This window comes from Salmo salar, chromosome 06, assembly GCF_965601325.2.
Source record: "Salmo salar chromosome 06, fSalSal1, whole genome shotgun sequence".
Classification (NCBI taxonomy): domain Eukaryota; kingdom Metazoa; phylum Chordata; class Actinopteri; order Salmoniformes; family Salmonidae; genus Salmo; species Salmo salar.
The window spans coordinates 28,092,355-28,108,178 of NC_138296.1; the positions used below are offsets into that span (position 1 = coordinate 28,092,355).

Genomic DNA, 15,824 nt, shown 5'->3' on the forward strand with positions numbered 1-15,824 from the left:
TTTATCCTGGATGTGACAGAGAGGTGTGAAGAGAGGTACAGAGAGAGAGAATATATAAGAGGGTAAAGGGAGATGATGTTGAAGAGGGAGAGAGAGAGAGAGGGAGAGAGGGAGAGAGAGAAACACCGTTTCCAATAATTACGTTAACTAGAGAGTTTCTTCTGAGTGGCTGACAAGGAGTAGACAGTGTGAGGAGAGGAGAGGGGAAGGAGGAGAAAAGAGAAGGAAGGGATGAAGTAATAGACAGAGGAGAGGTTCGAGGAAGAGGAGAAAAGGGGGAGCCAAGGGAGATAAGGTGGAGAGAGAACCGATAAGAGTAGGTAGAGTGAAAGATGGATGGGTGAGAGGACGGAAGGAGGCAGAAGGGAGGAAAGAGAGTGAGAGAGAGAGACTCAGGTGGTAGTCCTACAAGGAGACAGTTAGTGATGACTATCTGAGGTGTGTGGATATCCGTCTCCATTGTGGTAACAAGCTGTCAGATACAGAAAAGATCATGGGCTGCGGAGGCCGGTCACTCCTCTAGAACCTCCTATGAGCCAATCAAGCTCCGGGAAGAGAGAGATAGGATGATGGATTAATGGATGGCTAGATAGATGGATAGACAGATGTATGAAGAGGAAAGATAGGAGGGAGAAAGGAGAGACAAAGAGGTAGAGGAGAGAAAGTAGAGAGAGGGAGAGGGTGAAATAGGATATAAGAATCACAGCAGCTCCCCATCACACTCACAGGCTCACAGCTAGAATGAAGTCATGTGTTATGTTGCCTATTGGTGGCAGGGAATCAAATGTACAAATTGCTCAAAGGAGTTAAACCATCACAACAAGCAGGTGAGTATTTTTGCACCAAAAAAACATAGAAACTCAAGGTTGCTTTCGTATCCCTGGTTCTATGATTATATGAGTGAGATGTAGCACATATGGGATATCATCTTTGCGCATTTCACCACAGAAAAAAACGAATTCCCTCATCAATCTAAACACAATACTCTACAACGACAAAGAAAAAACAGTTTTTTTAGATTTTTTTGCAAATGCATAAAAAAATACTAAACTGAAATATCACATTTAAATAAATATTCAGACCCTTTACGCAGAACTTTGTTGAAGCACCTTTGGCAGCGATTACAGTCTCAAGTCTTCTTGGGTACGATGCTACAAGCTTGGCTTGGAATGGGAGTTTCTTCCATTCTTCTCTACAGATCCTCTCAAGTTATATCAGGTTGGACGGGAGCGTCACTATTTTCTGGTCTCTCTAGAGATGTTTGATCGGGTTCAAGTCCGTGCTCTGGCTGGGCCTCTCAAGGACATTCAGAGTCCCGAAGCCACTCCTGCGTTGTCTTGGCTGTGTGCTTAGGGTCATTGTCCTGTTGGAAGGTGAACCTTCACCCCAGTCTGAGGTCCTGAGTGCTTTGGAGCAGGTTTTCATCAAGGATTTCTCTGTACTTTGCTCCGTTCATCTTTCCCTATAAACCACTCTACTATAAAGGCCTGATTGGTGGAGTGCTGCAGAGATGGTTGTCCTTCTGGAAGGTTCTCCCATCTCCACAGATGAACTGGAGCTCTGTCAGAGTGACCATTGGGTTCTTGGTCACCTCCCTGATCAAGGCCCTTCTCCCCCGATTGCTCAGTTTAGCTGGGTAACCAGCTCTAGAAAGAGTCTTGGTGGTTCCAAACTTCGTCCATTTAAGAATGATAGAGGCCACTGTGTTCTTGGGGACCTTCAATGCTGGAGACATTTTTTGGTACACTTCCCTAGATCTGTGCCTTTCCTCAAAAATCTACACAATACACCATAATGGCAAAGTGAAAGCATGTTTTTAGAAATGTTTGACAATTTTGAAAATAATAAAACCGAAATAGCTTATTTACATAAGTATTCAGACACTTTTCTATGAGACTCGAAATTGAGCTCATGTGCATCCTGTTTCCATTGATCCCCCTTGAGATGTTTCTACAACTTGATTGGAGTCCATATGTGGCAAATTCAATTGATTGGACATGATTTGGAAAGGCACACGCCTATCTATATAATGTCCCACAGTTGACAGTGCATGTCAGAGAAAAAACCAAGCCATGAGGTGAAAGGAACAGCTCTGGTGGACATTCCTGCAGTCAGCCAATGGCAGGCTCCCTCAACACTTGAGCCATCCGTGGCATTGTGTTGTGTGACAAAACTGCACATTTTAGAGTGGCCTTTTATTGTCCCCAGCACAAGGTGCACCTGTTTAATCAGCTTTTTGATATGCCACAGCTTTAGGTGAATGGATTATCTTGGCAAAGGAGAAGTGCTCACTAACAGGGATATAAACAGATTTGTGCACAACATTTGAGAGAAATAAGCTTTTTGTGTGTATGAAATAATTCTGGGATCTTTTATTTCAACTCATGAAACATGGAACCAACACTTTACATGCTGCGTTTATATTTTTGTTCAATGTACATACATGCAAACAAGTATACAATACAAAGGTATGATTTAAAATACAGGAGCGGACAGAGAAGTTTCAAATACAGCTCTGTCCATTACAGGAAGTAACCAATCACACAGCTCTGTCCGAGACAGGAAGTAACCAATCACACAGCTCTGTTCGAGACAGACAGGTTGAGTGGTGAGGCTCTCCCTCCCTATAAGGCGCCACTCGCCCACCCACTGGCCATTCTCGCTCTCTTCCTTGCGAAGAGTCACTAGGCTCCTGAAGCTCTCCTCAGCACGACATGATCCCTGTCTTCCTGCTTAAATGTTTTCAGAACCGTGAGGTTAACTCTGCCGAACATAGGACCTCAGCTGCACTCGATAGTGTTGAGTACTGGCAGAATATATACTGCTCAAAAAAATAAAAGGAACACTTAAACAACACAATGTAACTCCAAGTCAATCACACTTCTGTGAAATCAAACTGTCCACTTAGGAAGCAACACTGATTGACAATAAATTTCACATGCTGTTGTGCAAATGGAATAGACAACAGGTGGAAATTATAGGTAATTAGCAAGACACCCCCAATAAAGTAGTGGTTCTGCAGGTGGTAACCACAGACCATTTCTCAGTTCCTATGCTTCCTGGCTGATGTTTTGGTCACTTTTGAATGCTGGCGGTGCTTTCACTCTAGTGGTAGCATGAGACGGAGTCTACAACCCACACAAGTGGCTCAGGTAGTGCAGCTCATCCAGGATGGCACATCAATGCGAGCTGTGGCAAGAAGGTTTGCTGTGTCTGTCAGCGTGTGTCCAGAGCATGGAAGCGCTACCAGGAGACAGGCCAGTACATCAGGAGACGTGGAGAAGGCCGTAGGAGGGCAACAACCCAGCAGCAGGACCGCTACCTCCGCCTTTGTGCAAGGAGGAGCAGGAGGAGCACTGCCAGAGCCCTGCAAAATGACCTCCAGCAGGCCACAAATGTGCATGTGTCTGCTCAAACGGTCAGAAACAGACTCCATGAGGGTGGTATGAGGGCCCGACGTCCACAGGTGGGGGTTGTGCTTACAGCCCAACACCGTGCAGGAGGTTTGGCATTTGCCAGAGAACACCAAGATTGGCAAATTCGCCACTTGCACCCTGTGCTCTTCACAGATGAAAGCAGGTTCACACTGAGCACATGTGACAGACGTGACAGTCTGGAGACGCCGTGGAGAATGTTCTGCTGCCTGCAACATCCTCCAGCATGACCGGTTTGGCGGTGGGTCAGTCATGGTGTGGGGTGGCATTTCTTTGGGGGGCCGCACAGCCCTCCATGTGCTCGCTAGAGATAGTCTGACTGCCATTAGGTACCGAGATGAGATCCTCAGACCCCTTGTGAGACCATATGCTGGTGCGGTTGGCCCTGGGTTCCTCCTAATTCAAGACAATGCTAGACCTCATGTGGCTGGAGTGTGTCAGCAGTTCCTGCAAGAGGAAGGCATTGATGCTATGGACTGGCCCGCCCGTTCCCCAGACCTGAATCCAATTGAGCACATCTGGGACATCATGTCTCGCTCCATCCACCAACGCCACGTTGCACCACAGACTGTCCAGGAGTTGGCGGATGCTTTAGTCCAGGTCTGGGAGGAGATCCCTCAGGAGACCATCCGCCACCTCATCAGGAGCATGCCCAGGCGTTGTAGGGAGGTCATACAGGCACGTGGAGGCCACACACACTACTGAGCCTCATTTTGACTTGTTTTAAGGACATTACATCAAAGTTGGATCAGCCTGTAGTGTGGTTTTCCACTTTAATTTTGAGTGTGACTCCAAATCCAGACCTCCATGGGTTGATAAATTGGATTTCCACGGATTATTTTTGTGTGATTCTGTTGTCAGCACATTCAACTATGTAAAAAAAAAAGTATTTAATAAGATTATTTAATTCATTCAGATCTAGGATGTGTTATTTTAGTGTTCCCTTTATTTTTTGAGCAGTGTATTTTTTTGCTTAGATTTTTTGAAATATATACCTTTTCTGTCTCCGGTGATAGTTAGCGTCACACGGCTAGCCATCGAGACCTAGTTAGCCCACGCTGCAAGGCTTAATTAAGCTAACTTGGCTAGCTTATTGGAAAGCAAGCTAACTACACTAGCTAGCAATTCTACCTTCACATACTGTAGCATTGCTAGCTCTTTCCTCTTGTTTAGTTTAACCTATGTTTACTTGTTTGTGTTAACTAAAACAACCAAGTTTAGCCTAATGGCTTTAAGTTCTTGGGAGGATATCAGCACGAAGTCTAACACCGCTCCCACACGGTCCCCTTCGGCTAGCACTGTGCTAGCGACAGCATACCTTAGCCACGCTAGATAGCTGCTAGTTAGCTAACGCCTGGCAAGCCTGGCTATAGCGTTACGCCATGCTGTCTCTAGCTAGCTAATAGCCGCAAGACCCATTCTAACCCTCCGGGCTAACACGTAATTTTCTACAACCGGCGCTACTACACTACAGTGTTTTATTATAATGGCCACTGCTGCCCCATCCCAGGGAGAGCCAGGCCAAGCACTCAAACCCCCACGTTCTTGCACTTTCGGCTCCATGATTCCGAGGAAAGGCTCTCACCTTCTCTGCATCAACTGCTTGGGAAAGAAACATGCTCAGGCAGCTTTCGACGACCCCGCGTCCTGCACGCATTGTAAAAAAAGGATGAGGGCGGGTTTGAGGAGGAAACAAGTATTTGAAAAAGCACTGCGATCACTTGCAAATAGGTATTAACTCTGCTCCTTGTCATTTTGAATATCTATGCTTTGAGTAGGTGGTGGGGTGTGGTAGACAGGTCCCCATCTCCCCAGAGTGTCTGAATCTGGGGGTTTAGGACTGGATTATATTATTTCTCTTTTAAGTCCATTGCGCTGATGAGCCTGCTCATATCTTAGCCTGACTGACTCATAGCCTGACGTATGTGGGGCATGATGATGAGCCTATTGAAGGTGAGTGAGTGCCAGGCCTGACATATCTAATGTCCAATCAGTTACACAGCCAGCAGAAATCTCTGTCCTATCTCTGTGCCAATACATAAAGAGACAAAACACAGGCCTCTTTGTCTGGTCAGGAGAGACCAGAGATAATATCTTTGAATAATAAACCGGAGAGGAGAGTGGACAGGAGAGGGGAGTGGAGAGGAGGAGAGTGGAGTAGATGGGAGGAGAGGGGAGGGGATGAGAAGGGAGGGGAGGAGAGGAGAGTGAACAGGAGAGGGGAGTGGAGAGGAGGAGAGTGGAGTAGACGGGAGGAGAGGGGAGGGGAGGAGAAGGGAGGGGAGGAGAGGAGAGGTGGAGAGTGGGGAGGTGAGTGGAGGGGAGGAGAGTAGAGCGGAGGGAGGGGAGAAGAGGGGAGGAGAGGAGAGTAGAGGGGAGGAGAGGTGGAGAGGGGGGGTGTGGCTTCACAGTAAGCAGGCAGGCATATAACATGGCAACGTACGCAAGCACACACGCCTTTACGTACTCACACACAGACACAAACACAAAAACACACACAGAAGCATGTAAGATGAAGAATAATGCCAAGAGTGAAATGAATGAGAAAAGAAAGTCATGGAGAGAGAGAGAATGGAGAGAGATGAAAAGAGAGAAGGGAGAGATGGACAGAGGGAGTAAGGGAGAGAGATGAAAAGAGAGAGGGGAAAGATGGGCAGAGGGAGTAATGGAGAGAGAGAGAGACAAAAAGAGAGAGGGGAGAGATGGGCAGAGGGAGTGAGAGAGAGATGAAAAGAGAAATGGGAGAGATGGGCAGAGGGAGTAAGAGAGAGGGGAGAGATGGGCAGAGGGAGTAAGAGAGAGATGAAAAGGGATGGGAGAGATGGGCAGAGGGAGTAAGGGAGAGAATGAGAGACATGCAGAGAGTGGAACAGTGGGAGGATGGCTGGGAGGGAATCATTGACTTTTTATCTGGTGTGTGTGTGTGTGTGTGTGTGTGTGTGTGTGTGTGTGTGTGTGTGTGTGTGTGTGTGTGTGTGTGTGTGTGTGTGTGTGTGTGTGGGTCCAGCAGAACCATCACTTCATCCAACAACAAACACCCGAAACCCAGAAATTCCCAAGCCCTGTCTCTCCATGTATTAGAAAATTATGATCTGTGTGTGTGTGTGTCGGTGCATGTGTGTGTGTTACACGCTTATACTCTGAGTCATCACCATGGTCCGGCGTTGACCAATCAAAGGCGTCCGTGTTTGGGGCGATGTGAAATAAGATTTGGACACTTCCTGGCTAGAGGCCGATCACACACACCAATCTTACACACTAGAAAGCCTAGCAAATCCCTCAAAACCCTGACAGTACATCAAAGACTGAACAGCCTCAATGGAGAGAGAGACTTCCTCAGCATTCACTGCAGATTATCACCTGGGTCAGCCACGGGAAAGAGTGTTTGTGCCAACACACACCATGATGGACACACACACACACACACACACACACACACACACACACACACACACACACACAAACACACACCTACTGAAGCAAACTTATATCTAGTCGCAGCCTGTCAGAAAGGAGCAAAAAAGTTGCCATTGACAGGTTGGTCAACATTCAGCATTACTGAGTGGATCAACACCAGGGTTGAATATAGAGACAGTAAAGTGGACTTACTCAGGTCAGGAGATCAGGAGATACTGAGCTTTCAGACAGACTGGGATCAGGCCAGAGGGACGAGAGGGGGAGAGAGAAAGGAGAGGAGGGGAGATGGTGGAGGACAGATAGGATGACGAGGAAAGAGGGAAGGGTTGAAGGGTTGAGAAGAGGGCTATAAGAGGCATGAAGAGGCAATGAGAGATTGAAGGAGACTGAGGTTGAGAGAGGTGAAGGGTGAAGAGGGGAGAGCTGAGTAGGTTGGATTAGTTCAGTGGAAGAATATTAGAGGTGAGAGGTCAGGAGATAGGGTTCAGGGTAAGAGTCTGTGATATGACATATAGAATATGTTATAAGGATATATATATATATATATATATATATATATATATATATATATATATATTTACCTTTATTTAACTAGGCAAGTCAGTTAAGAACATATTCTTACTTACCATGACGGCCTACCAGAAGGCGAAAGGCCTCCTGCGGGGACGGGGGCCAGGATTAAAAACGTTACATAAAAATAAAATATAAATATAGGACAAAACACATCACGACAAGATAGACACCATAACACTACATAAAGAGAGACCTAAGAAATCAACATAGCATGGCAGCAACACATGAAAACACAGCATGGTAGCAACACAACATGACAACAACATGGCAACAGCACAACATTGTAGCAGCACAAAACATGGTACAACATTATTGGGCACAGACAACAGCACAAAGGGCAAGAAGGTAGAGACAACAATACATCACACGAAGCAGCCACAACTATATAGGCTGAAGACCATTTAAGTGTGAGAGGTGATGGATGAAGTTTTGGGGGTTAGGGGTCAGAGGTTAGGGGTCGGAGGTAATCTCAGCAGTAGTAAAGGATATGGGCTGGACACCATGCGTATGCACCAGCTGCGGGGACAGGTAGTCTGCTTGAGACAGAAGAACACCACGGGCGCAAGCTCAGGGAACGGCACCACCAGCGTGCTGAGGTCACTGCCGATGCTGATGTCATCGCCCGCCCCTCCCGCCTCCTCGATGACGTCATCAGCCTGCACCGGGCCATAGTCCTCGCAGAGCCCCGCCCCCACCGGGGACACGCCCCCTAGCGGAACGGGACACTCCTCACTCGTCATGGCAACTTAGCAGAGGTCTGGAGGGAGAGAGGGATGGAGAGAGAGACGGGTAAGAGAAGAACACACAGACTAGATTGACGTCAACAATCATTGCACTTTCATTGACAATTCACTTACAGCTCTTTAGTAGCATAAAACCTCTATTTCCTTACCTATCCTCTGAATGGATTTACTCTAATGTAAACAGTAATCTCTAGTACACTCCATCTCTTCGGTTTTGTGCTAGAGTACTAAAAAAACAACTGATATCCTCTACTGTTGAATAGTGATTGAGCCGGCCGTAGGGAGATAAAGAGATGGAGAGATAAATAGATTGAGAGAAAAAGATGGAGAGATAAAGAGATTGAGAGATAAAGAGATGGAGAGATAAAGAGATTGAGAAAAAGAGGTGGAAAGATAAAGAGATGGAGAGATAAAGAGATTGAGGGATAAAGAGATGGAGAGATAAAGAGATGGAGAGATGAAGATATTGAGAGAAAGACATGGAGAGATAAAGAGATGGAGAGATAAAGAGATCGATAAATGCAGACTTTAGAAGAAGGCTGTAGCAGCAGCCTACCAGGGCCACAGTGATTGTGTAATAACGACAGCACATTGTGCCTCAGCAGTCTGCTCTACTTTACCTGTCAGCAGTGAGAGCAGGAACAGAGCCAGGCACAGGAACAAGCCGGGAGACAAACAACAGCAACAAGAAACAAGGACGCAAAGCACAGCCAGTGGCTTTTTTACTCTGACGGAGCAATTGTGTGTGTGAGGGGGCGGGTGTGCATGCGTCCATTTGTGTGTGTGTTTGTGTGTGTAGTTTTAGGAGGGTCTGTGTACAGAACCCAAATGTCAGGTTTGATGAATTGATTTTGGAGGGGACAGATTAACTCAGCTACCGCTCTGTTCAGAGACAGCCATGTATGTATTAATCATTCATATTTTATACAAATCATACAATCAAATGTACTTTGTTTTTATCAATCTAACTACATAACAAAATAATGGTTATCTTTTATTTGAATAGTAAATCTCTATTGATAAACTAAGACCTAGGCCTATTCACAATACAGGTGACTGCATTTGTGTGCATGCATTGTGTTATTGAGCTAGTTTTGGCTGATTTCATGGGGCTACATGACAAACCAGCGCTTTCATTCCATTTGGGACTTATTATATTGATCAACAACATTTGCATAGATGTAGCTTCTTTTATAAAAGTGTGCGCTATCGCTTTAAATAGTAATGACATTATTCACGAGGCAAGAGGGGTTCATGCCTTGTTGCATCATTCAAGTGTGTTAACTTCTGTGCAGCATGAGTGTGGAGCTAACATGATGCAGCCCAGACTCCCTGTGCAGGCTAGCAATGAGTAAGTGGAGCAGGAACAGTGCGCGACTCGCGCTATAAGGGGGACTGATAGACTGAGTTGATCTACAGAAAAAAGGCAGTTTTATAGAAACTGTCTTTATTTTATTATTGATAGACTGAGTTGATCAGTGAGACACATTTGACAAAAGTACCGAAAGTAACAAATATTATACTACCGAACCATTTTTCCTATTCTAGTATCGAAAAAGTACAGAAGTTTCGGTATACCATGCAACACCACCCTAAAATTAGAAAGGACACAGTGTCTGACATTTTCTCACAGCTACAGGTTTCACAACCCTTCATCACAATATAAAAACCAACAATCATCTAAAAACAGTATGGTCTGGGTCCAGAAAAAAACTACCACATCACATACTAGACTGCAGCACTGTGGAAGTCTGAGTTATTGGAGTAATGACTTCTCTTGTTATAAGCATACTACATACTCAATTTACGTCACAAATAGTATGGTTATAGTATGTTTAGTGCGGTTAGTATGAGTATTCATAAACAGCTGAAGTGTAATTCCGGGGTGTTATTTTTGACTGTGCCGCTGCCACGGTACAAGGCCCTTCTCTGAACCAGTCATTTCCCTCTGCTCCATTTTGAGAGTAAACAGGTTTAAACACAGGGAGGATCGAGGACAGATTCAGTCAGGCCCTCTAACATAAAGGGGGAAAGCGAGTGATAGAAAGATTTTCCGTTTTGTACTTTCACTATTTGCACATCGTAACAACACTGTATAAGCCCAATAATTACATTTTATTGAGAGAGAGAAAGTTTTTGTAAATATTTGTTTTTATATCAAACCCTGTCTGTTCAATGCTCACACCTTCTCTCTAACATATTTCTCCCAGCATCGCTCTCTCTCTCTCTCTCTGCATGTGTGCTGGTGGGATCATGATGACTGTGCGTACAAGTCCCTCTCCAGTGCATTAGCACTTGCACTCACACACACCATGACGCACACACCGTGATGCACACACCGTGACACACACACCACGACACACATACCACAACGCACACACCACGACGCACACACCATGACATACACACACATGATCATCATAAATTGGAGTAACGGATATACAGCCACCCACACACACACACACACACACACACACACACACACACACACACACACACACACACACACACACACACACACACACACACAAACACGTGTGGCTGAACACGTGTGGCTGGATTATATTTATAGCATGATTCCAAGAGCTACAATTACTTTGGAAAAAATTTGCTGACCATGACTATGACTAGGCCCAAGAGATTTCCCTGGTCAGGTCACACGTTCAGGAAAAACTTGGGGCCTTATAGACTACAGACTAGAGAGATGGGACCAGAGCAGAGACTAGGGTTACCTAAATAATCTTACGGAGAGGACATGTGCCCAATCAACAACAGCACTGAGGGGACCTGCTCCCCATCAACAACAGCTCTGAGAGGACCTGTGCCCCATCAACAACAGCACTGACAGGACCTGTGGCCCATCAACAACAGCACCGAGAGGACCTGTGGCCCATCAACAACAGCACTGTGGGGAACTGTGCCACATCAACAACAGCACTAAGAGGACCTGTGACCCATCAACAACAGCACTGAGAGGAACTGTGGCCCATCAACAACAGCACTAAGAGGACCTGTGGGCCATCAACAACAGCACTGAGAGGAACTGTGGCCCATCAACAACAGCACTGACAGGACCTGTGGCCCATCAACAACAGCTCTGAGAGGACCTGTACCCCATCACCAACAGCACCGAGAGGACCTGTGCCCCATCACCAACAGCACCGAGAGGACCTGTGCCCCATCAACAACAGCACTGACAGGACCTGTGGCCCATCAACAACAGCACCGAGAGGACCTGTGGCCCATCAATAACAGCACTGTGGGGAACTGTGCCACATCAACAACAGCACTAAGAGGACCTGTGGCCCATCAATAACAGCACTGTGGGGAACTGTGCCACATCAACAACAGCACTAAGAGGACCTGTGGCCCATCAACAACAGCACTGAGAGGACCTGTGGCCCATCAACAACAGCACTAAGAGGACCTGTGGGCCATCAACAACAGCACTAAGAGGACCTGTGGCCCATCAACAACAGCACTGAGAGGACCTGTGCCCCATCAACAACAGCACTGAGAGGACCTGTGGCCCATCAACAACAGCACTGAGAGGACCTGTACCCCATCACCAACAGCACCGAGAGGACCTGTGGGCCATCAACAACAGCACTAAGAGGACCTGTGGCCCATCAACAACAGCACTGAGAGGACCTGTGGCCCATCAACAACAGCACTGAGAGGAACTGTGGCCCATCAATAACAGCACTGATACAGTGGAGCCGATTCAGAGTAGAGATAAGTGTGCAGCTGAAAGTGTAATTGCGTGAGAGGACTTTTTTCTGCGGAGTCTCAGTTTGTTAGGTAGTGCTGAGCGATTAACTGAAATGTCGGTTATTTTTTACATATTTTTTTTATAACTAATTGACTAACGTTGGTTCAATTATTTGAATTCCTTTTTGTTCCATTTTTTTCTGTGAGCTCAATACGCAGTTTCTTTAGAGATAAATCAGATCCAGCCTGAACGGTGCGATGCAATAGGGAGTAGTAGTTTCCAACAAGCCAATATCCTACACAGTTTAGAGCAGACAATGTGGTAATTAACTACAATGACCATACAATTCCTTCAGAAAGTATTCACACCCGTTGGTTTTTCCACATTTTGTTGTGTTACAAAGTGGGATTAAAATTGATTTAATTGTAATTTTTTGTCAACAATCTAAACAAAATACTCTGTAATGTCAAAGTGGAAGAAAAATTCTAACATTTGTGAAAAAAAAGAAAATGAAAAATAAAACACTAATATAATATTAGATAAGTATTCAACTCCCTGAGTCAATACATGTTAGAATCATCTTTGGCAGCAATTACAGCTGTGAGAGTCTTTCTATATCGAATCTTCCATTCCTCTCAAAAAATGTTGAAAAAGCTGTTGCGCAGCAACTCACTGCCTTCCTGAATACAAACAATGTATACGAAATGCTTCAGTTTGGTTTTAGACCCCATCATAGCACTGAGACTGCCCTTGTGAAGGTGGTAAATGACCTTTTAATGGCGTCAGACCTGAGGCTCTGCATCTGTCCTCGTGCTCCTAGACCTTAGTGCTGCTTTTGATACCATCGATCACCACATTCTTTTGGAGAGATTGGAAACCCAAATTGGTCTACACGGACAAGTTCTGGCCTGGTGTAGATCTTATCTGTCGGAAAAATATCAGTTTGTCTCTGTGAATGGTTTGTTCTCTGACAAATCAACTGTAAATTTTGGTGTTCCTCAAGGTTCCGTTTTAGGACCACTATTGTTTTCACTATATATTTTACCTCTTGGGGATGTCATTCAAAAACATAATGTTAACTTTCACTGCTATGCGGATGACACACAGCTGTACATTTCAATGAAACATGGTGAAGCCCCAAAATTGCCCTTGCTAGAAGCCTGTGTTTCAGACATAAGGAAGTGGATGGCTGCAAACGTTCTACTTTTAAACTCGGACAAAACAGAGATGCTTGTTCTAGGTCCCAAGAAACAAAGAGCTCTTCTGTTGAATCTGACAATTAATCTTGATGGTTGTACAGTCGTCTCAAATAAAACTGTGAAGGACCTCGGCGTTACTCTGGACCCTGATCTCTCTTTTGAAGAACATATCAAGACTGTTTCAAGGGCAGCTTTTTTCCCTCCAGTGGTGTGGGGGCTGTGCTTTGGCAAAGTGGGTGGGGTTATATCTTGCCTGTTTGGCCCTGTCCGGGGGTTTCATCGGATGGGGCCACAGTGTCTCCTGACCCCTCCTGTCTCAGCCTCCAGTATTTATGCTGCAGTAGTTTATGTGTCGGGGGGCTAGGGTCAGTCTGTTACATCTGGAGTATTTCTCTTGTCTTATCCGATGTCCTGTGTGAACTTAAAAATGCTCTCTCTAATTCTCTAATTCTCTCTTTCTTTCTTTCTCTCTCTCGGAGGACCTGAGCCCTAGGACCATGCCTCAGGACGACCTGGCATGATGACTCCTTGCTGTCCCCAGTCCATCTGGCCGTGCTGCTGCTCCAGTTTCAACTGTTCTGCCTGTGGCTATGGAACCCTGACCTGTTCACCTGATGTGCTACCTGTCCCAGACCTGCTGTCCCAGACCTGCTGGAACCCTGACCTGTTCACCGGACGTGCTACCTGTCCCAGACCTGCTGTTTTCAACTCTCTAGAGACAGCAGGAGCGGTAGAGATACTCTCAATGATCGGCTATGAAAAGCCAACTGACATTTACTCTTGAGGTGCTGACTTGTTGCACCCTCGACAACTACTGTGATTATTTTTATTTGACCATGCTGGTAATTTATGAACATTTGAACATCTTGGCCATGTCCTGTTATAATCTCCACCCAGCACAGACAGAAGAGGACTGGCCACCCCTCATAGCCTGGTTCCTCTCTAGGTTTCTTCCTAGGTTTTGACCTTTCTAGGGAGTTTTTCCTAGCCACTGTGCTTCTACACCTGCATTGCTTGCTGTTTGGGGTTTTAGGCTGGGTTTCTGTACAGCACTTTGAGATATCAGCTGATGTAAGAAGGGCTTTATAAATAAATTTGATTTGATTCTGGGAAAGTCTCTAAGAGCTTCCAACACCTGGATTGTGCAACATATGTTCATTATTCTTTTCAAAATTCTTCAAGCTCTGTCAAATCGGATGTTCATCATTGCTAGACAACCATTTTCAGGTCTTGCCATACTGTATATCCTGAAAAAATATATAAACGCAACATGCAACAATTTCAACTATTTTACTGAGTGACAGTTCATATAAAGAAATCAGTCAATTGAAATAAATTAATTAGGCCCTAATCTATGGATTTCACATGATTGGGCAGGGGCGCAGCGATGGGTGGAGCCACTTGGGAGCCAGGCCCACCCACCAGGGAGCCAGGCCCAGACAATCAGAATAAGTTTTTCCCCACAAAAGGTCTTTCTAACAGACAGAAATACTCCTCAGTTTCATTAGATACCAGGTGGCTGGTCTCAGACGATCCCGCGGGTGAAGAAGCCGGATGTGGAGGTCCTGGTTGGCATGGTTACACGTCGTGTGCGGTTGTGAGGCCGGTTTAACGTGCTGTCAAATTCTCTAAAACAACGTTGGTAGAGAAATGAACATTCAATTATCTGGCAACAGCTCTGGTGGACATTGCAACAGTCAGCATGCCAATTGCACACTCCCTCAAAATGTCAGATATCTGTGGCATTGTGTTGAGTGACAAAACTGCACATTTTAGAGTGGCCTTTTATTGTCCCCAGCACAAGGTACACCTGTGTAATGATCAAACTGTTTAATCAGCTTCTTGATATGCCACAGCTGTCAGGTGAGTGGTTTATCTTGGCAAAGGAGAAATGCTGATTAACAGGGATGTAAAGACATTTGTGCACACATTTTGAAATAAATACATTTTTTGTAAGTATGGAACATTTCTGGGATCTTTTATTTCAGCTCATGAAATATGGGACCAACACATTACATGTTGCGTCTATATTTGTGTTCAGTATACTTTCAAGCAGATTTAATTCAAAACTGTAACTCAGCCACTCAAGAATGTTCACGGTCTTCTTGGTAACAACTCCAGTGTAGATTTTCCGTTGTGTTTTAGGTTATTGTTCTGCTAAAAGATGAATTCATCTCCCAGTGTTTGGTGGAAAGCAGACTGATCCAGGTTTTCCTCTAGGATGTTGCCTGTCCTTAGCTCCATTCTGTTTCTATTTTATCCTGAAAACTCCCCAGTCCTTAACGATTACCATCATTATCATAACATGATGCAGCAACCACTTATCTTGAAAATATGGAGAGTAGCGCTCAGTAATGTGTTATATTGGATTTGCCCCAAACATAACACTTTGTATTCAGGAAAAAAAGTGAATTGCTTTCCCACATGTTTTTCAGTATTATTTTAGTGCCTTGCTGCAAACAGGATGCATGTTTTGGAATATTTGTATTCTGTACAGGCTTCCTTCTGTCACGTCCTGACCAGTAAAAGGGGTTATTTGTCATTGTAGTTTGGTCAGGGCGTGGCAGGGGGTGTTTGTTTTGTGTGTTTCGGTGTTTTTGGGTTTAGGTTCTATGTTATCTATTTCTATGTTTATATCTAGTTTTCTATTTCTATGTTGGGTTTTTGGCAATGACCTCCAATTAGAGGAAGCTGGTTGTCGCTGTCTCTAATTGGAGGCCATATTAAGTTGTGTTTGTTTCACTTG

At 45.1% G+C, this 15,824-nt stretch overlaps 1 protein-coding gene across 1 annotated transcript in view; it reads right to left on the bottom strand.

The window, feature by feature from the left end:
- Window positions 1-7,517: 7,517 nt before the first annotated feature.
- LOC123743405 (voltage-dependent T-type calcium channel subunit alpha-1H-like) overlaps window positions 7,518-15,824 on the bottom strand; it is a 60,293-nt gene continuing 51,986 nt past the window's right edge. The window contains exon 2 of the mRNA XM_045720031.2: window positions 7,518-8,181. Coding sequence (XP_045575987.1) covers window positions 7,868-8,164 — 297 coding nt within the window. The 5' untranslated portion in view covers window positions 8,165-8,181 and the 3' untranslated portion in view covers window positions 7,518-7,867. The remainder of the gene's footprint in view (window positions 8,182-15,824) is intronic.